At 42.8% G+C, this 25,779-nt stretch overlaps 1 protein-coding gene across 2 annotated transcripts in view; it reads right to left on the minus strand.

The window, feature by feature from the left end:
• The window catches only part of IMMP2L (inner mitochondrial membrane peptidase subunit 2), a 478,312-nt gene that overhangs the window by 183,930 nt on the left and 268,603 nt on the right, over positions 1-25,779 (minus strand). For both annotated transcript variants that reach the window (XM_081022425.1, XM_081022426.1), the window contains exon 4: positions 2,185-2,250. In XM_081022425.1, coding sequence (XP_080878551.1) covers positions 2,185-2,250 — 66 coding nt within the window. The remainder of the gene's footprint in view (positions 1-2,184; positions 2,251-25,779) is intronic.

Here is a 25,779-nt window from a genome sequence, read left to right on the forward strand (position 1 = left end):
CAGACGACACAGTGATTCTTCAAACAGCTCTTGTTTATTCACAGGCCCAGAACAGAATTGAACTGAAGGGTTCAGCCAACCTGGTTATATAGAGCTCCACTACAAAGCAACAGTAACAACTTTCTGTAACTATCCAATCACTGAACGTCACTTTCAATTCCTAATTTGCATATGTGGACCTGAGTGAAAACTATCTACAGTATCCCCCTGCTTCCCCCCTGCCCCAAAACAAGGTTCCTCCTCACACTGCCCCACAGGGTCATGGGAAGCACCCCCTGGCCAGCTCCAGAGGCACCATTTGCCTGGGGAGCTTGTAGCCAGGGCTGCTGCAACAAACAGCTGTGCAAAGCCTTTGGGAGGCAGAGACGTGAGAGGGCATCAGAGGAGGGAGTGAAGGAAAGAGGGACGAGTGCGGTGTTGCCCGCAACACCCATGATCATTTTTCAAGACACCCCAGGGTGCCACAGCACCCTGGTTGAAAACCACTGCCCTAATGAATCCAAAAGTGACTGACCACAAAAATGGCTTTTTGTTACACAACACATGGGCGATGGAACATATTATTTGTTCCCCTTAATATTTCCCAAAATATGCAGTAAAAATGGATGAAATCTGCTCCCCAAAGCAAAGCTCTATGGTAGGAACACAGCTCCTGTCAACTTGTGGAAGTCTCTCGTCAAACATTTAACTTGTTTAAAATAATAATCCTTCCTACCGCCAATTTGGTATGGACCATCCTCAAACTTACTTCTCCTACACTGTCAGGTTTCATGCCAGTCCATTGAACCATTTCTAACTATAAGCTTTAGAACCTATTGCCCCCAATTTCTCATTAAAATGGCAGAATATGATTCCGCCAACTCACCCTTAACATATGACCTAAAATCATCATCATCATAACTGATACATAAACCATAAAATTACAAGACACACTTTATTTGGAACTAATGACTTTCTTGACGTGGTTACTTACTTTATCTGTAGTGCTCAGCAAATATGAAAAAGCAAACTAACCTAATTTTTGTTAATGACATTAAAAGTCTGTTTTTTAAAAATGCCATGTGCTTTCAACATATATTTGATAAAGCTACTTTCAAATAATCCTTTCAGATAAGACATGCTAATGGTGTTCTGACAGGAGGTGACTAAATAGAGTTAGACAATCCACATCAAGGCCACTGGTGGTCATTGTCACAGTTTGCTAGTAGAATTGCTAATACACACAAAAATAAGAATCACAGAGAGAAGGATATTTACAACCTTTCAGGTAACCAGAGATGCAATGTTGGAGGCAAGGCCATATCACTTATTACTGCGTGCCCACTAGCTGACTGGTGAGCTGCCCTTAGTCATATCAGCGGCCAACACTATGTGCTATGTGCTTGCAACATCCTGAGTCATGGACGGCAATTCCATTCCCACCTAAGTTTCACTGCAGAGGTGGCCAACTGCACACACTAGCTGTTAATTAAAGCCATTCATGTTCCCCATCACATTGTGATGACAAAAGATTAAAGATCTCCGAAATCCAACACATGCAATAATTTGAAGCTACAAACATGCATGCAAGTTGTTAAATCTCTTCCTTAACATACTATTCAGTACTGTTTGGGTTTATGAATATATCAGTTAATAACAAAAACCCAAACAGCACTGAATCAATTCAAGAAGAATTGAACTTAATAATTTTTAGAACTGAATTATTGCAAAATGCACGGATTTATAGCATCAATGACAACTTTGTTAATGATTCATTCTCTAAGTCAACCTTCCCCAACTGGGTACAAGTCCAGAAGTTTTGGGACTATTTATTTGTTTGATTCCATTTATGAGTAACTTCCCACATATTATCTCAAAGTGAATTCAGAGTAAAAGCATAAATGAATAAACAATGTTTCATATATACAAACAATTCCATATATATATATATCCAATTAAAATCCAATGCAGACACAGACTGGGATAAATATATCTACTTAAAATGCTTTCTGAAAAGTTGAGGTCTTTAATGGGTGCCGAAATAGGTGTCTCATTAAAAAAATAATATAGCATTGATACCCCTGTTAATAATATACAGCTCCAAAATGACAGGATATCATAGTTGCCTGGGTTACCACCTCAAATTCTACTGAAAATGTATTATATTCTTATAGGGAGTCAGAGACAATGGCATACCATACTTACTTTATAATGTCTCCTTCAAGAGCAATCACTCGTTTAATGATCTTCTGCTCCGGGTTTCTTGGAGACCTGCAAAAAGAGGGGAAAGGTGATTCAATCAGCAAAGTTCTCATTGTTTTAAGGAAATGAAAAGAAAATCAGCTATGAAATGAGGATTGCTTAAGTCATCAGATGATTTGCTATTCTGCCTGATGTGCATCCGTCATCATCCTCTTGCTAAGTGAAGTCACTGCTGTTGCTCACATTTCAGCCCACTGTGGTTGAAAACCACTGCCAGAGAAATAGAGGAATGGGCCAGGGTCATTTACCCTCTTGGTGGTGTAAAATAAATGCACAGATATTCAGTGGTGATCAGTATAGATTGAAAATGGATACATTTATTCAAAGAAGGATTCACCATTAAATGCCAGTGTTACAGCATGCATAAGCATTCATGCTGGTCCTTTATTTCAGAAAATGAACTCAAAATGAAATAAAAATTAAATCATCTGGCATACATAATCCTCCCCTATGTAAAATATTATTTTTACTGAGACAATCTAACACAATCTGGAAGAACACCATATAAAAATGGCCAGTTATGATATGGCGGCAGCAGCAGTTATACATCTTTATGTATACAGTGGTACCTCGGATTACATACGCTTCAGGTTACACACTCCTCTAACCCAGAAATAGTGCTTCAGGTTAAGAAATTTGCTTCAGGATAAGAACAGAAATCGGGCTCCGGTAGTGCGGTGGCAGCAGGACGCCCCATTAGCTAAAGTGGTCTTCAGGTTAAGAACAGTTTCAGGTTAAGAACGGACCTCTGGAACGAATTAAGTACTTAACCTGAGGTACCACTGTATATCAACACAGAGCTGACAGTGAGAAAAGATAAAGCAGTAATGCTGTGCTCACACAGCAGCTTGCTATACTAGTGTGATGGGACGATGAGCTGCTTGTGTGTAAAATCCTAGTCCCTCAGAGTTTGGTCAAGTTTGCAAACCTCTGTCTGTAACGGAGCCCCTTAAACATGGCTCCGTCAGTCGCTGGCAGATTCCGACAGTGGTTGCTTTCGGAATCGCTTCCAACATAAAAGCTCCTTAACGGAAACACGTCTTCTGGACTCTCTGCGTGACAGTTTCCGGCGAGGAGTGGGTGTCCCTACAGGAGGTCCTGAAACCTCCCCACTGTTTTCGCTGGAAGTGTCTCTGAGCCATCCCTCCAGCTCCCTTTCCCTCAGCTCAGCTCCTCTCCCCCTACTGGTTCCCTCTTCAGCTGCTGAGTCTCTCCCAACCTGTGTGAGCCCTTTCACTTCCCTTCCTTCCGATGGCAGTTCCCTGACATCCACCTCCCCTCCAGGGCCCCCTTCATCCCCTCTCGCCCCCTCCTCTACGGGCGGTGAGGAGGCAAAACCCCGGAATGAACTTCCTTCATCTTCCGATGTCCCGAACACTTCTCTCCACCTGTTGCGGTTCCTGGTCTCGAAGTACTCCTCCTCCTCAGAGTCCATCTCCCCTTCCCCTTCCGATTCCGAGAATCCTTCCAACTCCTCCTCTTCATCGGTGGTCCCAAAGTATTCCCTCCGGAACCTCTCCACAGGCTGAGGTTTCCTTGGGAACCTTTGATGGAACGTTTCTATCAATACCTCGTCATTGATATCTTCTGCCATTACCCAAGTGTTTTCTGACTCCGGTTCTCCTTCCCACGCTACCAAATACTCCACCTGATCCCCCTTCCACCTGGCGTCGAGGATTTCTGCCACATGGCTGCTGCATTCCCTTTCTTCTATGACCGGTCCCCGAGTGGCCATCCCTCCTCGTCCCCCCTCATACGGTGACAGTAACGACCTGTGAAATACTGGGTGCAGTTTCATGTGGTTGGGTAACCGGAGCCTGAAAGCCACTGGGTTGACCTGTTGAATGACCTCAAAGGGACCCAATCTCCTGGGTCTTAATTTCTTACAACCTCCTTTGAACGGCAACCCTTGGGTTGACAGCCACACCCTATCTCCCACCCTTATGGTTTCACCTTCCCTTCGGTTCTTGTCTGCCTGCCTCTTGTATTCTTCCTTCGCCCTTTCTAAGTTGAGTTGGAGCTGACGATGGATTGCTTCCATTTCTTCTACAAAATGCTCGGCTGCCGGGACACCCCATCTCTCCCCTTCTCCCCCTGGGAAAGCCCTGGGATGACACCCATAATTAGCCAAGAAGGGGCTCATCCCTGTGGACACATTCTCGGCATTGTTGTAGGCAAATTCCGCCAGCGCCAACTTTTCTACCCAGTCATTCTCTCTGTCATTGACATAACACCTCAGGTATTGCTGGAGGACCCCGTTTGCTCTTTCCGCCTGCCCGTTGGTTTCAGGGTGCCGGGCAGTCGAAAAGTTGACCTCCACCTGCAGTAAGCTCATGAGCTTCCTCCAGAACCTGGAAGTAAATTGTTTTCCTCGGTCTGAGACCACCCTCAATGGCACCCCGTGCAACCTAAAAATGTGTTCTACAAATAACTTCGCTGTCTCTTCCGCCGTGACTGCATGCGAGCAGGCTACAAAGTGGCACATCTTTGTTAGTAGGTCTACCACCACCATGATGGCTGTTTTCCCCTTGGACTTCGGCAGATCAGTCATAAAATCTATCGACACTGCCTCCCAAGGTCGTTCTGGGGTTGGTAAGGGTTCTAATAGCCCCGCCGGTGCCCCCCTCTCCCCTTTGGCTCGCTGGCATTGCTCACACCCTCTTACATACTCCCGTACATCTTCCCTCACCTTAGGCCACCAAAATTCCCTGGTGACCAACCACATGGTTTTGTGTTGTCCAAAATGCCCCGCCGTGGGGCTGTCGTGCAACTGCTTGAGTACCCTCCCCCTTAAGTCTCCTTCAGGGATATACAGTGCCCCTTTGTAATACAAAGCTCCATTTCTTTCCTCGAAACCCCCTGGTTCCTCTCCCTCACCCCTAAGACCTCTGAGCTTATTCTGGGCGTATTCATCATTCTCTGTTTCCTCTACCAGTTCTCTTTGTCCCACCAATGCCGCCCCACACACCCAGCGGTCCTCTGGAATGACATGTCTCTCTTCGGGTGCTCCCTCCCCCTCCAAATATTCAGGTTTGCGTGAGAGAGCGTCCGCCCTAATGTTCTCTGGGCCTGGCACGTAACAAATCTCAAAGTTAAATTTGGAGAACTCCTGGGCCCATCTCACTTGCCGTTGGTTGAGCACTCGTGCCGTCCTCCAATACTCTAGGTTCTTGTGGTCAGTGCACACTTGCACCTTATGTTGTGCGCCAATTAGCAGGTGCCTCCATCTCCGGAACGCCTCATGAATGGCTAGTAGTTCTCGGTCATACACCGTGTAGTTCCTCTCGGATTTGTTCAGCTTTCGCGAAAAAAAGGCACACGGTCTCCACTCTGACTCCTCCTTCCCTGGCTGCAGAAGCACCGCCCCAATCGCTCTGTCTGATGCGTCAGTTTCCACTCTCATCGGTTTTTGTAAATCCACATGCAGGAGTTGTTGTTCCGAGGCGAAGGCCCTTTTTAGTTCCTCAAATGCTCGCTCCGCCTCCTCAGTCCAAACGAACTTCTTCTTACTGCTGAGACAGTCCGTAATGGGCGCCGTCAGGTGGGCAAAGTTTCGGATGAACTTACGATAGAAGTTCCCAAATCCTAGGAACCTCTGCACATCCTTCCTTGTTTTGGGTGTTTTCCATTCCAGCACCGCCTGGACCTTGCCGGGATCCATGGCCAATCCCTTGTCTGACAGGCGATACCCCAGGAATTCCACCTCCTTGGTATGAAACTGACACTTCTCCAGTTTCACCCACAGCTGGTTGGCTTGCAGCCTGCTCAACACTTCTCTGACGTCTCTCACATGCTGCTCCTCATTCTCAGAATACACCAACACGTCGTCTAAGAAGGCCACACAATTCTTGTAAAGCAAAGGCCCCAGGACGTGGTTCATAAACGATTGAAAGCACGCAGAGCCTCCTTGTAGGCCGAAGGGCATAACTAAATATTCAAATGCCCCCAAAGGGGTGAACATGGTGGTTTTCCATTCATCCCCCTTCCTTATTCGTATCAGGTTGTACGCCCCCCTTAGGTCCAGTTTAGTAAAAATCTTTCCCTTCCTGACCCTGTTTAAAATGTCGTCAATCCTGGGCATAGGGAAAGCCACTGGTTCTGACACTGCATTTAAGGCCCTGAAGTCACACACAAGCCTCGGCTTGTTCGTGTTTTTTTTATCCACAAAAAACACTGGGCTGCCCCCCACCGCCCTGGACTCTCTGATGAACCCTCTCTTCAGGTTCTTGTCAATGAACTCTCTTAGCTCCTGCATCTCTCTGTCTGACATGGCGTACAGCTTGCCTACAGGGAGCTGTGCCCCAGGGAGTAAATTGATTTGACAGTCAAAGGGTCTATGCGGGGGTAGTTGGTCAGCTTCCCTTTCGCTGAAGACGTCGCGGAGATCTGCGTATTGTCGTGGTACCTTCACGTTCTCCGTTACTTCAGTCCCTGCTAGGGTGGCTTGGGCCCCTGCCAAACCCTTTCCCTCTTTGCAGTGTTCTAAGCAATGTGCTGAACCAAAAGAAACCACTCTCTGATGCCAGCCCACCAGCGGATCATGTAACGCTAGCCAGCTCATCCCCAATATAATGGGAGCTCCTCCCAAGGTGGCCACATTAAACGCTATCAGTTCGGTGTGCCTTGCCACCTTCATTATCATTGGGACGGTCTGCAAGCTGACTTCTCCTCCCAACAGCTCCCTGCCATCGATCGTGGTCACCTGCAGGGGGTTGCTTAAAGGGATCGTCTGTATCTGGTGTTCAGCTGCAAACTCTTTGCTCATGAAATTGCAGGAGCTGCCTGAGTCCAACAGCGCCTTTATCTTTAGAGGGTGTCCGTTTGGCAGCTCTAGCGCCACTTCTATCACTAGGGCGGGTTTAGGAGGTTCTGGCGTGGGCACTTTCACTGCTCTTTGGCCTGGCTGCTGTGCCCCGACGGTGGCAGCCAGGCGTTGGCTTTTACTTGCTTCGGTATTTCTTCCTCTCTTCCCTCCACAGCTCCTACCATCCCTTGCCATTCCTTCCTCTGGGGGCAGACTCTGGCAAAGTGACCTGGCTGTTGGCAGAGATAGCATTTCCGGGCGCCTTTTCCCTCCTTCTTTCCCCCCTCACTGGGCTTTGAAACTGCGCGCGCGCGCGCTGTTCCGATTTCCATCGGCTCTGCCGGCGGGAAAGTTGGCTCTGGAATGTCTGGAATGCGGAACTCCTTCCAACGTTCCCCCTTCCCTTCCCGCCTCTCCAATGCTCTCGCCTCCTGGCGCGCTCCTATGGTCAGCGCTGATTTGGTCAGCTGGTCCATAGACTCCGCCCTGGGCGCCCGGGAAAGTTCGTCTTTCACAGCCGAAGAAAGCCCTTCTTCAAAGAGCATTTGAATGGGTTCCGCCGATAGATCCCACCCCAATTTATGGATCAACATGGTGAACTCAGTCCAATACTCACGGACAGATCGGCTCCCCTGTTTGCAAGCCATTAACTGTCTGCGGACCACTCCCTGTTCAATATCGCTGGAAAACATCAGATCCATGGCGCGAAAGAACTTCATCGTGTCCTTTAGGACGTCACTATTCGCTGCCATCAGGGGTCTAACCCAGTCTCTCGCCCCCTTTTCAAGATGCCCAATCACGAAAGCCACTCGTGATTCCTCGTCAGGGAATTCATCAAACTGCAGATTGAGGGCATATTGCATCTCTGTCCGAAAGCCATGATAGTCTTTGGGTTCCCCCCCAAACTTCTGCACCAATCCTGGTACCTTTCTGACGAGCTGGGTGTCTTTCCCCTTTTTGTCTGCATCCTGAGCCCTCCTCTCCTCAAGCCTCGCCGTCTGCAGCGCTAGCTGGACCTCCAACACCCGGTACCTTTCTTCCAGGCTTGGACCCGCTCCAGCTCCTGCTTCTCCGGTTCCGGCTGGGTTGCTCATGATGCCTTCTCCTGCACAAGCTGCTCACGGAGACTGTCGGAATGCTGTGATGGGACGATGAGCTGCTTGTGTGTAAAATCCTAGTCCCTCAGAGTTTGGTCAAGTTTGCAAACCTCTGTCTGTAACGGAGCCCCTTAAACATGGCTCCGTCAGTCGCTGGCAGATTCCGACAGTGGTTGCTTTCGGAATCGCTTCCAACATAAAAGCTCCTTAACGGAAACACGTCTTCTGGACTCTCTGCGTGACAGTTTCCGGCGAGGAGTGGGTGTCCCTACAGGAGGTCCTGAAACCTCCCCACTGTTTTCGCTGGAAGTGTCTCTGAGCCATCCCTCCAGCTCCCTTTCCCTCAGCTCAGCTCCTCTCCCCCTACTGGTTCCCTCTTCAGCTGCTGAGTCTCTCCCAACCTGTGTGAGCCCTTTCACTTCCCTTCCTTCCGATGGCAGTTCCCTGACAACTAGCTATTCAAGAAGCGGTAATAGGGAGAAAATAGTATCACAACAGGTGTGGTTTGTAGCACATTCCTGGATTCTAACTAGAAGACCCTGGTTACAAGCCAGTCCAACTTACAAGCTTGACCAGTGTTTACTTTCCCACTCAGCAGTGGGGATCCTCAGCCCAGTAGGCCATATGAGGTCCAGCAGGGGTCATAATTTAGCCTGCAAGCCCATTTTCCACAAACCATACCCACCCACCCTACATACCCAGAAGCAGACTTAAAGGAACAAGGAGCCTTTAATTGAACTTCTGATTGTGATTTGCATTTGTCTGAATACACACATGACTTGCATTTGTTCAATTTCAAAATTGTCCTTCATCCAGAAGGATCTCAAGGCGGCTCAGAGGGCTATACAACAATAATTTAAAACCACAGAACAGATAGTTACAAGAAAGGAAATTCCAACTAAAGATCAGAAAGAACTTTCTGACAGTAGGCGCTTTTCCACAGTAAAACAAACTCCCTTGAGAGGTGGCAGAGTCTCTCATTGCTTGGAGGTTTTTAAGCAGAGCTTGCATGGCCACCAGTCATATACGATCTAGTTGAGATTCCTGCATTGCACGGGGTTGAACTAAATGACCCTCAGGATCCCTTCCAACTCTACAATTCTATGATTCTATGAAATACAGACAAAATACAACGGCAAACATAAAACACCCCATAATTCAGAATCTGGAACTACCTAAACAAATTGTTTGAAGGCCAGAATGTAGAGATGGGTTATGGCTTGGGAACAGAATCCCAACAGAAAACACCCATGCCTCTGAGTGGAGAGAATTCTACACCACTAAGGAAGGCCTTATCTCACACCACTACGTAGCAAGCCATCCCCACCAGGTAAACAATGAGGAGGACCCTCACTGCAGATCCCAGGGCCTGGCCAGCTGAAAAAAATGAAAGGTGTTCCATCAGGTACTTGAGTCTCAAGCCATTTACAGTAATCTAGATGAGAGGTTATAAGAGCAAACTGCTCTGTGGCCAGGCTATGCTAAAAATTCAGTTTCCTCACACACAGTGAACGAAGTTCATGAATTAACCAACACAGTAGTTTCATCCTACTAAATAATGTTTATATGAGCAACCAACATAAAACTGACCAATAAGTTACCAAGAAGATTGATTCTATTTGTTTAGGCTTGAATCACAACAATGCTGTCTTGCCCCACTGCAGGTGTTACTTAACACAGCAAAGGCAGGTGGATTGTGTTCTCCCTTATTATGGCTCCGGTGGGTTATCTTGCATACACTGTGTAAAATTATCACAGATTTTTCTTTTCTTTTTTTATTTCATGGCCACCTGACACCACCATTTCCATGTTTTCCCCTACAGTGGAGATGAATGAAAAGTTAGCTGGGATTTCTGCATTGCAGGGGATTGGACTATTAGTGAAGGCGGTGAAGGTCCTGTGTGAGTGTCTGGAGGTGGTTGGAGGATGGATGGCGGCTAACAGATTGAGGTTGAATTCTGACAAGACAGAAGTACTGTTTTTGGGGGACAGGAGGCAGGCAGGTGTGGAGGACTCCCTGGTCCTGAATGGGGTAACTGTGCCCCTGAAGGACCAGGTGCGCAGCCTGGGAGTCATTTTGGACTCACAGCTGTCCATGGAGGCACAGGTCAAATCTGTGTCCAGGGCAGCTGTTTACCAGCTCCATCTGGTACGTAGGCTGAGACCCTATCTGCCTGCGGACTGTCTCGCCAGAGTGGTGCATGCTCTGGTTATCTCCCGCTTGGACTACTGCAATGCGCTCTACGTGGGGCTACCTTTGAAGGTGACCCGGAAACTACAACTAATCCAGAATGCGGCAGCTAGACTGGTGACTGGGAGCGGCCGCCGAGACCATATAACATCGGTCTTGAAAGACATTGGCTCCCAGTACGTTTCCAAGCACAATTCAAAGTGTTGGTGCTGACCTTTAAAGCCCTAAATGGCCTCGGTCCAGTATATCTGAAGGAGCGTCTCCACCCCCATCATTCTACCCGGACACTGAGGTCCAGCACCGAGGGCCTTCTGGCGGTTCCCTCACTGCGAGAGGCCAAGTTACAGGGAACCAGACAGAGGGCCTTCTCGGTAGTGGCACCCTCCCTGTGGAACGCCCTCCCATCAGATGTCAAAGAGAACAACAACTACCAGAGTTTTAGAAGACATCTGAAGGCAGCCCTATTTAGGGAACCTTTTAATGTTTGATGTATTACAGTATTTTAATTTTTTTTTGAAGCCGCCCAGAGTGGCTGGGGAGGCCCAGCCAGATGGGCGGGGTATAAATAATAAATTATTATTATTAATATTAGGGTTGCCATATTCTGAAGAGCACATTTGCTGACTTCTACTTTTAACTATAGATCGCTATGACTCTACCCATGAAAAGAGGATGTGTCCTGGAAAAAGAGGACATATGGCAACCCTACATCACTAGATGGTCCTTCCAACTCTACAATTCTATGATTTTATATGAGAACTGAGCACTCACATTTCAGGGGAGGGGGTAAGTGAAAGAAAGCTGAAATTTGGGCATGTGTTCAATTGGAGGTTAGGTGTGCAATTTACACCAATCAGCAGCCACCATTTCCACCTACAAGACATGTTGTTTTACCAACAGGCACAGATATTGCCATAAAGGAAAGGGAAGAAATCAGATTTGTTTTATTCACTTCATCTTACTGGAAATTACACTCTTTTAGCAAAATTGCTTTTAAGCTACATTATGTATAGTTCATTTGTGCTAATGAAGACAGTCATCAAATTTTAAGTGTACCCTTTCAAAAATTCTTCCATAGTTTTACACTTGGTTTTAAAGGTTATTCAGAGCTCCCCCTCCAAACAACTTTCATTTCATTAGTGTATACATATCTTAATGTTGCTACTGACCTCATGGTTCAATTTACCCCAATTCAGCAATAATCACAATGACCTTGAAGAACCATTATTCTCAATCTGATGTAAGAACATCCACAGACAAAGTGATTACTTTTCTGCTAATAATGACATATATTTTCTCACCTATCAAACTGGCTTCAAAAGAAGACACTGAATATTCACCACAGTCATTAATGGCTTTCAGTGCTTCAAACCAGAATACAGTGGTGCCTCGCAAGATGAAATTCATTCGTTCCGCGAATTTTTTCGTCTAGAGAATTTTTCGTCTTGCGAAGCACGACATCCCATAGGAATGCATTGAAAATCAATTAATGCGTTCCTATGGTCAAAAAAAGTCCAAACAAAGCCAAATTTGGTACAACAAGAGTTTATTAAGTGCTCTTTAAAGTCACACATACTGTAAAGAGCATTTCAAAATTCAAACCCAGAATTTTTTTAAAAAAACAGCAGAGTTGCCCAATGGTCACAGAAAATCATAAAAATGCAGGGAAAAAACACACAAGCTTCCAGATTCTTGCAAACCCCTCCCCAACACCAAGTCCTTGAATTCTAAACACCCCAACCCAAAATCCAAACCCCCCCAAAAAAGTTTTAAAAGCTTAACTTACCAAATGGCTGCAAAAGAAGTTTTGGAAAAGCTTCAAAAATCACCAAAGTCTTTAAAAACCTCAAAAAAAGGCTACTATGCACACTGCGTTCTATGAGTTGCTCCTCGAAGTCAAGTCGCAACTGTATTAACGGTGTTAAGAAAAAGGAAACAAACTTGCAAGACGTTTTTGTCTTGCAAAGCAAGCCCATAGGGAAATTCGTCTTGCGAAGCAGCTCAAAAAACGGAAAACCCTTTCGTCTAGCGAGTTTTCCGTCTTGCGAGGCATTCGTCTTGCGGGGCACCACTGTATCGTCTTGTGTTTCTGGGTAACAAAATTTCTTCTAGGAGGGTCTGGTACCAGATTTCTTCTAACATTCACCCTTTAAGATGATGCCATCTGCTATGATCCTGGTACATTTTATTTTATTTTTTATTTTTTATTTTTAATGATATTTATTAAAGTTTCCATAAAAGATTAAACATAGAACATAAAAAAGAAATACACAATTCAAAAAATACACAATACATAATCCAAAAAAGAAAAAAAAGAACAAAAAACAAAAGACAAAAAAGAAAAAAAAACAGTTAAAAACAATATCACCTTTTCATCTCCATTTTTAAATTTACTTATTTTCTGGACCTCCTCATACCTCCCTCTTTTGTATTCCAGTTCAAATTGTTTGTCCAGCAATTTCTTTCCCTCTTTTTTAATCCCAATCTTTAGTCTTAATATAATATAACATCAAAATTTTACCTCTTAAAAACCAAATTTCCATTTCCTTAAACTTTTTTAATCCTAATCCGTAATCTTAATCTATCTATAACTTTAAATCCTGTACAGCTGGAAGCCACTTATTTTCAATCCAACATCACTCTAACATTCTTTGATCCTGGTACATTTTAGTCTGCTATATGAATGAGCTGAAAATGGGACCCTCCCAGTATACACCTTCTAGGTGTGAGTTATGCTAAATCTGTGAAATTGATGCACAGATTTAAAAACATAAAAATAATAATCCATAATTGCCTCTATCCCTGAACTGTTGGTACATACGTGCTGCCCTGGGCTCCTTCAGGAGCAAGAGGGGGATCTAAATTAAATAAATAACAAAATCCAATAAATAACACTGCCAATTGCTGTTCATTCTTTTTTCCAACAGTGCACAAGAATCAAGCATCATGACTTCCGCACCTCTGAATTCTGAGACAATCATGATGTATCAGCAACAGCAACTTTGTACCCTATTATCAGCATGGCGTCTCCAATTACAACACCAGCTTTGAGGGTTGGACTGCTATATGTTTCTTTGCTGCTGCCACCTCCTCCTCCTCCTCCTCCTCCTCCAATCCATTCACTTTAATAATGATAATCTTTCCAGTACCTGACCAACCTTAAGACTGTGCATGGAATCCTGCAGCTGAGATTCAGTGGTGGCGTCCAAGCTGCTGAGATGAATTTGGAGCAAAAACAGCTTGACTGGGAACTCACAAGGTGTATATATCCACATATGACACATACCGTACACATTCTACTCAGGGTGCTGGATTACACAGAGATGAAATTGGAGAGAATATGCTAAAACTGGCCCCAAGCAGCGATTGAAGAGCTGAAGTTTGCTTAAGTATACTGAATGGGCAGCGCTCATCTCCGCTGCAGATAACGGTTCCCAAAAAGCTCATTAACATTTTATTAATCATTACACTTTTATAGCAGTGCCACTTTTCCACTTTTTGATTCTCTCTTTCCTTTCCTCATTAGTTAAGTCTTTATTTTATATTTTTAACTATCTGCTTTCAAATAGCTGCTTAAAGCAATGTGAGCTCAGGAGGCTGGAAAAGAGATCTCGCTAGAGTTTTCCCCATACAGGTGCCCATGGAGGTCTAGCTATAGATCCCTGCTAAGCAAGGGAAGGTAGTTGCTTCATTTTAACTCTCACAAGGGATTTATGAAATGTCTCCTAATACTAAATGAGCCAATTTCCTGCTGGGCATGAAGTCTTCTGTTCTAATAAAAGAGAGAGCAGCCCAGAACTCCTGGATAATAGTCAGATATGATAGTCAGATACAACAGTGAAGCAAATGCAATTATATTTTTCAACATACATTAGTACTTTACTATGTGAAGAGCAAAGAAATTTGATTTCTCTTCCATCATGAGTCAGTCTAGATTATGTCTCCATCGTAAAAGTGGATTCTGTTTCAAAGGGCACACAGAGTTCATGGGTATAAGCAGGGAACAGAGAAAGGCAATCTGATGCTATTGCTCATTATCAAGAATCATTCAATGCAATATAAAAATAGATGAGGCTAATATGCCCAAGAGAATATCTCATCCCATTCTATCTTCTGTCATGATCTTCAAGATCTGACACAAAGTCCTCAACAAGTTGAACATAAGCACTGCAAAGCATCACACATAGACTGCATCCAAGCTGTTCTGCTTCCAGTCCACAGAGATGGTTAGCATATTTTGGATGCAGGACGAGGAATGTGTGGCCATCAAGATGTTGTTGGGCTACAACTCTCATGGGAGGTAAGAGCCCAGTAACACCTGTAAGGTCATCAATTTTCCACCCCTGCATTACAAGATCATTCTGACTGGCTAGCTAGGTACCTGGGAGAGAAGTTTCAGTTGTTATTATATGCTGTTTTACTTGGCTATTTTATGTATGTGCATTTTCAGTTAACCCAATAAAAACATTCAGCAAATCAGAACACATGAAGAGAGAAGGGAGAGGAAAAGAGTGAGTATAAAGAGTGCACAGCTCATTCATTTAGCACCAAACCATAGTTATGTCTGAACTGAACCATTGCATGTTTGGACCAGAACATATATTTTTTTTCTTTGAAAATTTAGTTCTCTAATATATATCCTAAAGAATTGTCACTTTTAATAAATAAAAAAGTCACGTTAAACAAATATTCTGCAAAGTAAACAAGTATGCTATCAATGATGGCAGAGACTTGAAGCAACTGAAATTCTTCAGATGCTTTAAGATTCCCTCTAGACTCTGTGTTAAGAAATGGACTTCAGTCTTAATGAACACAGATGCAGTGAACCATATGGGGGAAATCCCCAACACTTCTCATATACATCTCAGAAATGTAGAATTTCACTTAATTGAGAGGGGAATTATGCCAACTGGTTGAGCAGAAGCTTCAGTGAGGCTTGATGAGTGCAGCATTTCCAGTGCTAAAAATAATGTTTTAATTGGGGTATTTCACAAGACTAGGAAAACTATTTTTGTCACAAATAACTATTTCTCTCTATAATGAGAAGTTCTGAAGCTTAGCGGACTTTTCCCCCTCAAGAAGTTTACAAGACAAAACACTAAACTGTGTTGTTTTTTTAAAGGAACAAAGAACATCCTCAATGTAAACATTATACCCTGAGGCAGATAAAATCCAGACATTAGAGTACCACCCTGAACAACTGGACAAATGAAACAATGTTCTGAATTGATTCAATATAACACAACACCAACCGCAAAGTGCAACTGCTTGAATTAAACTGAAATGCAATTGAATCTTTGTCTAGCATACTTTGCCAGGACATTGTGTGCCAGGAGATCTATAATGGCAACTGTGTTTGTGTTTTTCCCTTGCATCTGATGATACCAAGTTGAAAGCAGGACACAACCAAGAAAAATACCAAACAGAACAAGCCTACGCAGTCTATATGGCAGAGGCGCTTATAGACGGTGGTTCATTGACTGCAATAACCTCTCAAATTTCTCCTTGAACTGATTTCCTGTAGTTCCTCGGTGTCTTTGGTGTGCTAACTAACCCACTGTGCCTTGGGTAAGCAACTGCGTTCCCTATACAGCTCTCATATCTTCAAGAGAGGAAGGCTCTTTTTCAAAGCTGTTTCATATCAGAGAAGAAATGAAAAGAGAAGCAGCAGCAAGGTGCACCTTTTCCCCTAGTTTCAGACTACAGCATGTGACTCCACTGTGTGATCTTAGCTTCAGCAATCTGAAAAATGAGTTGCCCTGCTTACACAAACTGGGACATAAGAACCCCATAGGCAGTTCATGACAACAGTGATTATCGTCAATATATTTATATTCTCATTGTGCAGGTAGGCTTCTCCAAAGACCTGGTGTGTGGGGGTGGGGGAGTGTGGTAGAAATTCATGTCATAAGGACTCATCTCCTCAAGAACTCAACAAAGGTGAAATACTCAAAGACTAATCATTCTCCTTGAAGCATTTCCTAATTGTTCTGATGAAAAGATCAGGATCAGCACCAGTGTTCTTAAACTGCTTTGTTCATTCACTCTTACAAGCTAGGTTTTTCAGTTTTCCAAGGGGTGGTGATGTTAGTCTGTCCCAGCAAAAAACAAGAAAGAGGCCAGAGACAGACTAAAGACTAACACATTTGTGGCTTTCATGGACTAGAGAAGGGGCAGAGAACTTGTGGCCCTTGAGGTGCTGCTGATTATTCCAATAATCTCTAGCCAATGGCCACGCTTGCTGAGGCTGATGGGTTTTGGAGCAACTCTGGGACAGATTCCATACCCCCAGACTAGCGCCTACTTCATAAGATGCTCCAAGTGTTATCCTTAGTTGGGAAGTGTATATTATTTTTATATGACAGCTGGTGGGGATTACAGAATGAGGTCAGATTCTGTAGCTTGGCTTTGCACATCCATGTTGTGTGTGCTCTGAATAGACGAGCCTTGGACACCTTTTGGAAGCTGATACTGCCCCATCCACTACAGGTATTGTTACAAGTAAAACCAGTCCAGTGTTCAAAACTCCCATTGTTCTAGGAGCATTTTGCATCAGGGAATTTCATTAGTGTGAGCAGTTTCTGGGTGCAGTACTGCACCTAAATTTTCAGATTAAAATGGAAGAGTGGAAGGAAAGGAGGACCTTTTTCTGCCTCCCCACTTCCAGCTACTATCTGAAGACTGTAGAAGAGATCCATTTAAGAATATTAGGGGGGTGGGCAGGGGAAGGACTAAATCATGTGAAAAATGAACATAATATTTTAGCTACAGTTCATTCATTTTCAGTTCATTCAGTTTCAGTATTAAAAAAGTGTGCCTGGGAATTCTGTCATTGCACCCATAACCTAGGTTGCAGGTGCTATTTAGCTCCTAGCTTTCAGATATCCAGCACTGTTCCAGTTTCTTTGGGACCAAGTAGAGATCCTTCTGCCAAGGAATATTAGTGTGTTTACTTTGGGAACGATAAGGAGAAGTGGCTTAAATTGTGTCTGTCATGATAGGTGGCGGAACAGTGCAAAAAATTATAAGAACTGGGAAGCACGTTATGGAAATAGGTGGTTGCAAAAGGCTCCTTAGAGCTATGGGGCTGGGAAAGGACTTTTTTTTATGCTTAGCCAGCTCAAACACCTAAAGCCATGGGACCTGGGCAGAGGGGGCAGGTAGTGAGTTGAATGTGACTCACTCCACATCTAAAGGTGTGGCATGTGAGAATCAGGCAGGTAACACTGCGTGCAACATGGAGAGGGTAAGTACAACCATCTGGAGTAACAGTTGTGGGGGGAATAGTGATAACTGGCTCCTAGCCCAGCTGTAGTTTCCACACAGTTTAAAGTTCTGCAGACCTCCTCTGAATGCGGCTCTAATTCATCCATCTCCCTGCCTCTTTCTTCCGGATGGGGTCACAATGAAAGGCAGAAAACCCCACCAATGGTCTGTGAAAATTATGTTGCAGATTAAATGTGTGCAAAATAAGCATAGTTACCATTCACAGCAAGGGACGTGGGTGGCGCTGTGGGTTAAACCACTGAGCCTAGGGCTTGCCGATTGAAAGGTCGGCCGTTCGAATCCCCGCGACGGGGTAAGTTCCCGTTGCTCGGTCCCAGCTCCTGCCAACCTAGCAGTTTGAAAGCACATCAAAGTGCAAGTAGATAAAGAGGCAGGAAGGTAAACAGCGTTTCCGTGCACTGCTCTGGTTCGCCAGAAGCAGATTAGTCATGCTGGCCACATGACCTAGAAAAACTGTCTGTGGACAAACGCCGGCTCCCTTGGCCAATAAAGCAGGATGAGCGCCACAACCCCAGAGTCGTTCGCGACTGGACCTAACAGTCAGGGGTCCTTTTACTTTTACCTTTTACCATTCACAGCAGCCATAATTGATGGAAACAGAAACATCCTAGCTTCGTTGTTCAGTGCTGGGTTATTGGGGGATGGATATTCCTGGTTATGGCTTTACTGGTGGTAATACCTGCCTCGCCCCTGTATTAATAAAATCCATATAGGTGTGGTTGTATTGAAATCCACAGGATGGAAAGTGCCCCATGACACTTAAGAGCATTCTTTTGGGGTTTTTTTCTTTAAAGATTTGCCTTGTCTTCCATGGTTGCTTAATGGTGCAAATTAAGTATTATCCGGTGCAAGGAACCTGCAGACATTTCTCTCTTTCCTGTCACAGAATTGTATGAAGGATTAATCGCCTTCCGGGCATTTTTTCTTGCATTTTGCTGCTATCCTGTGCTGTAACACTGTACGCTATAAAAACTCAGCAAACAACATTACATTTTACCATTTAGTAGAGTGTTTTTATCCTGTCTCACCATCCTCAAGACAACCTACGAAACAAGCCAATGATATAATAACACTGCTGGCTTTTAAAACTTAAAACTATCTATCATGTATCTATCTATCTATCATCTATCTATTAATATCAACCATAGACAAAATCATTATTAAGACATAATGCCATAAAATCATCCAGAAGCAGAATGGAATAAAAATGGTTTTAAAGCTCTTTCTTCTATAAACCCACAAGAGAGCCTTTGTATCTCCCTGGTGAAGGTACTCCAGAAACGCCGGGCTACCTGGGTGTTTGGAGAGCTGAATTCTCAGCTAATACAAATGTACTTTCTGCCACATTTTGCACCAATTGAAGCTTCAAAACTGCCTTAATGGCAGCCCCATGTAAAGCGCATTATCGAAATCCAGCTGGGATATAACCAGAACCAGAGATGAGAGCGGCCTTCTCTCAATAAGGCCACAGCTGGAGAAACAACAGAAGTTGGAAGCAGAGCATGAATAGAATAGCATTCTCATGTTCCCCAGCAACTGACACAGGAGGTATATTCAACAATTTGGGCAATACTGCCATTGGGAGTGCCCAGGGAAAGACTCCCAAGCCTGACCTTTTTTACTCAGCAAATCTATGGACATTTTTGTGGAAGAACTTTTCACAAAGCCTGCTGAAAACTGTTCAATTGCTAGTTCAGGAATTATAATTAAAGTTCATTCAAGGCCTGCTTTCTACAGTTCCATAATTATCATTTTCTTTCTATCCTCAGTCCTCTTTCCTTTTCCTTTTTCAGTTGCAACATTGGCATGAACCAATTTCTTGAAGTAGAATTTGAACAAAATAACGTGTGTGTGTGTGTGTGTGTGTGTGTGTGTGTGTGTATAAAGTCAACCCACCTAACTTGTATTTTGCTACTTTCTAGTTGTTTTGGGTTCTGCTTATTCTACGTATGGAGCTTTTTGTGAGATATATATACATATATGTGCAAGAAATCCAGTGAAAGTACAGTGAGCAATACCATTTCCAGGTTTTTGTGAAAATGACTCAAGATATAAAGTCAAATTGAAGACACTAATTAAAATGCTTCAGTGCAATAAAACTAACTGGTGGGTGGCAGAGCAATGTGACTAGTCAAATCAGAAAGCCTGAAAGTACTTGAAATATCTTGCAAAGTCTTCTGAATTAAAATCTCACTTTAATTAGTTCCTAGGCTTCCAGTCTAATCACTTTGAAGTTAAATGGCTGGCTGTTTAAGAATGCAAGCTGTCTAATTGCTACAGTTATGTGTATTTGACCTTTTCACTGTTAACAGTGAGACTCAATTAATTACTTGCAGTTTTCTGCAGGTTGTTTGACCTCACTGCCACCTAGTCCTAAAAGGGCATCACACTTTGATCACCTTGACCTTTGCCTTCACATCAGACTCTGTTGGAAACTATGTCATCTAGCACTAGATGACTATGTTGACACGCATCTAATTATCTTTTTAAATAATTCCCCAATGTATGCATCCTTGTAAATGACTGGAAATTTAAGTGTTACAGTGATCAAAACAGTCTTTTTACTACTGACCCTGTACCAACATCAAAACTGCACACAGGTTTTTTTTGGGGGGGGGGGAATCCTTCCTTTGTGCATCAGTCTGCTGTTTTAAAAGCATTTCCATACATTTTTAATTCACCTTTTAAAACTACTGGTTTTTATAAACCATTCCATAGATACTTGAGACAAGTGAAAAAGGTCCTTTTTCTGTTTGGAACATCAGGTTAGCTCTGTGTGAGTGTATAACTTCAAAGAACTGGCTTTAGTTGGCTAAAAGAAGATTGGTAATAAAGGCAATCCTTAAATCACATTAATTCTATTAAGGCATTACCCTCAAGCAAGGAGCAGGGACAGCAAGGCCTGCCCCCTCCATCATATTTCTGACAAACCATGTTTGGAGCTAAGCTTTAGCAGTATGAAACAGGCTGGATCTACACACAGGGGGGAAATCGCAATAAATAAGTCATAAATTAAATTGTTATAACAAAAGAAAATAAACTATGTAAAATCACATAGACAACATTTTGGGCTCTACAGCACCCTCTGGTGTCACGTGTTTATAACACAATTTAACACGGCTAATGTAGGTGAGTCCAGGATCTGCTGATGGACAGGTCCTCATAGAATTTAAAACACCCTTCGATTTCTTGGCTGTGAAACAGCAAAGGGTTTTCTGTTGTAAATGCCTCACATATTTCCCAATCAAAGGCTACAAGCAGCCACATAAACCATGAAAGACTGAGGCATCCTTTCCTAACAGCTGTCTTTGGCAAGACTTAAATTAGGTTTGCAGCCTTAACAAAGGCACTTTTTACTGAATGAACAACCAAGCTGCAAATATGTGCCCACTGTAGAAAGGTGATAATGTATGGACTCTGGGAGAGGGGAAAATGGAGAAGATCAACAAGCGTGAATAAAGGAGGTTTGGACTTATGAAAGAGCCACCATTATAAATACACATTGACAGGGCAAGAAACTAAAAGCTCAATTGTGTAAAGAATTTGGCATCCTCATCTAATTTTTATTGCTCTGGAGACATCAAGTATGATGGGAAGGAAATGACTTGGGAAATGGTAGCATTAAAATATCATACATGAAGGTGAATGATTTGGCATGGAACCAACTCTGGTTTCACAGAGGATGGTGTCCATATTTAAGCCACAATGTTGATACAGAATCCGACAACAACTTGTCAAATTGTTGTCAGATGAAAATCATATTTTACCATATATACACAAGGTTGTGTAACCCTAAGGTCTATATTTAGTCTACAACGTATCTGCACAGGTTTTAAGCAACCTCTCGGGTTGTGAGGGTGGCAGAAAACCGTAAGACTCTCTTGTGATTTACTAGGAGCTTACTTGTTTGGCTGCAAAATTATTTTGAAGTAAATGTAACAAAATGTAAACCTGTGCAATCACTCAGCCCTTTGATTAGATTCATTTTTACCCCACAAAGTGGCCTATTTTATTACAAAACATAAAAAGCTATAAAAACAATCATAATAAAGGCAAAAAGTTGACAAGATAACAAAAAAAACCAACAACCCAACAACTGCAAAACAGCAGATTAAAACAGTAGGTTACAAAGCAAATGGTGAAATCTCAAAAACCAAACACTCACTGGAATGACTTACTTTTCAGTTAGCATCTAAATGTTCAAAATGTATGGGCCTCATAAAGTTCCCCAAGAAGAGCAAATTCTGTATCCCTGAAAGGGTCCCATCAGAAGTACATCTAATTTTTGGTTGACTCTCTTTTTGGACTTTTCTGGAGGCTTAGCCCAAACAGTCATGTGCATGAGCTGATGATGCAACAACTTGCTCCTGCCAGAAAGCCAACACAGAGCTGATGATGCACGCATGTATGCATGCGCGCGCACACCCCCCTATAAAACTGGTGTAACTAAACCTTGTTACAGTGGAACTTTCTGTTGGAAGAGGTTTTGATAAATAAGAAGCTATCAAGCATCTGGCAGAATGCAGTACATGAGATTAAATCAAATGTGAGTCTAACTCAGAATAAACGTGTTAAAATCAATAACCATGGACAACATTGGTCCATTGGTTTAAGTGGATCTGCTCCGAGCAAAACTTATGTTGGCTACGACCCAGGGTTGGTGGGTTGCAAGTTGTGCAGGCCCAATTTGCAAGGTTTATTCAAAAAATTATTTTCTATAAAGCTTTTGAGAATTTCAGTCAATCCTCTCTTTAAAATCCAGCCTTCATTATTTTAGTGGCGGTCTTTATATGGATAAAATGGCAACTTCCATGCACAAGAGGGAGGTATCAGTGTACTTGGGGAAATCACATGTTTTGCTAAAGTATAAAAGAAATTTAGGGGGAGAATCTTAAGGGGGGGTTTCAAAAAAAACCCACAGCCTAATGGAAACTGAACATGTTCAATGACATGGACTGTCGGGGAAGGGAAACCAGCAACGGCAGGCAGTAGAATCGAATATGCTGCAAAATACGATGACTGGCTGGGTAGGACTCTTAACAAAAGCATATGCATTTCAGAACAAAAATCCCCAAAGGTGCACATAAGATTTATTTATTATTAATCAACCAAACCAGCAAATCTTGACACGTTTACACATTATAGCCTTCTTCAAGAGAAAAAGATTTCCAAAATACAGAAAATGAAGGCACTAATATAGACATAATTACGAATACCATATTGTAAATGGTGGTGAATATTTACTTCTTCTTCATAACCATTCTTTCCTTTATAAACGGAAGATTTGAGAGATTCAAGAAACCTTGGGAAGGTGGCAAGGGAACCATACTACAGAGAGAATTTCAGTCGAAACTGACTTCTGGAAGCACTGATATATTATTTATATTTTCAATGTTCTATCAGACGCTCATAAAGATGACCAACATGAAAAATGATGTTTTTAAAGCAGTGTTTGTAAAACGTCCAAAATTTTGTTCATTAGAAGTTTGAAAGTTTATGAAACAGACAGACAGACAGACAGACAGACAGTGATTAACACATTACATTTGGCAAGTTTATTTAACTTTTTAAAAATTGAGCATGATTACACAACTCCACCTTCACGACTGGGACATTCTGACAGATAGTGTGAAACATGTTGACAACCGGTATATGTGATGGGCTTTTGGAGCACAAAATATCAATAAGAGGTTTGCAAAGAGGAACCTGGCCAAGGTTTTCAGGACAATGTTGCCTTTGGCATGCTAGAATTATGACTTTTTAAAAACCTAAAAATGCATACCAAAGAGAAATGAATGAAAAACTTCACAGGTAAAATTGCAGCTTTCTTTTACTAAAAGAAGACAACAAAGAAGAAAAGGGGTGATTTTCCATTTCTCAGGAGTATGAGAAAATATTGGTGGGAGTGAAAATTACTGCAGAAGAGGTTTTTCATATTTTCTGTTTAGAGAGCTCTGACCTTTTCTCCTGCACTCCTCCCTTAAGTAATCCAGTTCTGCCCAGTCCGTATGATTTACATGCACAACGAGTATACGACCTATGCAGGAATGTTTCAAGATACTGACTTCATAATTCTGGTTTCCTCTCTACTGGCAGTTTTTGTACACATCTTTGAAATGAATCATCAATATTGAAAGAACTACCATAATTTACATTACACCCTTTTAATGCTCCAAGTGGCAATGGAGCCAAAAAATGAGTCCTTTGGAGTAGAAGTATGAGAAAAATATCTGTCTGTTTTAGTTAATGCAAAGCATAATTTAAAAGTGTAAATGCTTGATGGTTTCTTCTTTCTGGATTAGCATTATATGTCCACATAAATCTTCATCTGTTTGCAGATGAACATGAGAGGTTTCAACATTGTCCCTGGGTTTGGGCACCAAGTTAAAATCTAATTTGTTTGGCCTTTTAAAATGTTTTTGAGTGCATGTTTATGTGGCCTGACAACATGGTCACCCCAGTTTGGTAAGCATCAGACGTTCTTTTGTGTCTGGGCTAAGATCCGATGCAACAATTAGCAAGATGACAGCCAACAAGCTGTTGGAACAAAGGAAAATAATAATGATAATAACAAAAGCAAAACAGCAGGTAGATTGGCCTGTTCAGCATGAGAAGGTTTTTCACAAATACAAATATGCAATTATAACTAGGAGGGAGGGAATATAATCACCAGTCTCTAAGGTACGCCTCTTTTCTCCAAGTCACTATCCATTTGGCCTAAGAATGCTTCGTGCCATGTGTTCAGCTTCATTTTCACCAGGCTGCGATGAGAATTTACTGTTCTCAAGCAAGGTCCCCTGTATTTCTTGAAGCAAGTATAGAGAAAGCTCCCCCCAGTCATTCATGTGGGATGAGAGTTCTTTCCGTGCGCATCTGGCACTGTCACAAATCACTCCACTTTCGGTACCTCCATATTCCCTGGGAGACAACCTCTATAGCAAGACAACACCTGCTACCTCCATAGTTTGGTTAGTTGAGACAAATGTGTTCTCAGTCTGGAATAATAAATGTTTTCTTTCCGCTTCCGCCCTTTCCCTTCGTGGAAAATGTACAAGGAATTAGACATAAAAGGGAAGAGTTAAAAGACCTAATTTGGCACATTTTATGCTGTCTCCAATTAAATGGGGAGAAAAAGACTCCACAAGATCCCTTCAAAGCTGTTTCTTAAAGTCCTGCGGGGATTAATGTATACATCAGCTCTGTGAGCACTAAAACACCTGCAACAAAATTAAGCCTCCCATTTCAAAACCTTGGAGGATTTGCTAATTTGTACTCTGCGCAGCTCCCATGTTTTAACAAGGTAACACTGAATCATTTACGGAACAGTCCGTTTCGTTATGACGTGGTCTACCATAAGGTAATTTGCCTTCTCGCGTGTTAACAGGTCTCAAGCTGAAGGCAAGGATGCAACATGAAATGAAGGTCAATAGTCCGAAAGAAAATAGCCCGAAACAAATACCAAATGCTACTATTGTAATTAGAGCATGCTATCCAGGTCATCAGTTTAAATCCAGTCCAGCTGGAGAATCAAGGGCATCTGATGGCTAGGTTATGAAAACTTTCAAAAGTTAAACATATTTAATGAATTGGGAATCCATGTTCCCATTAGATAATGAGAATACCATTACCTGGATCCCAAATTGGCTGTTTCACAACATGTTGCATGGATTTCATGATGTAAAAGGACACCCTCCATTTATATCCTTTTTATTTTCTGAGGAATTGAACACAACTTCTACATTTCTATTACCAACACAGTACAGCAAATGATGACTCTATTGTTGTGGGTATGTGGGGTCTAGAATTCATGGTGCCCAAGTCCCTTCTAATTCCTGAGGTCTAGCAAGGGTGGAAATCTAAAGGAGGATTCCATTGCTGAACAAGCCAGGCAACTTTCTTGGCTCTAAGTATTGGCATTAGTATAATGTTACTGCCTAAGTATAATACACATAATTCACAGGGTGCATGAAAGCATGCATTGTAAAAACATGCAATTCAAATTCCTTCATGTACATAACAAAAACCAGATACTGAAGAAATGTTAGCCTTCTTCAGATGTTCTGTAATGTCTTCAGTAAACATGCATCAAAGGCAGAGGACATTAGTTCAACCCTGCTGCCCATAAAAGTTCTACCATCTTCCACAAATTTAGTGGTGCA

The sequence above is a fragment of the Podarcis pityusensis genome, assembly GCF_964106645.2.
Source record: "Podarcis pityusensis genome assembly, chromosome: 10".
Taxonomy (NCBI): domain Eukaryota; kingdom Metazoa; phylum Chordata; class Lepidosauria; order Squamata; family Lacertidae; genus Podarcis; species Podarcis pityusensis.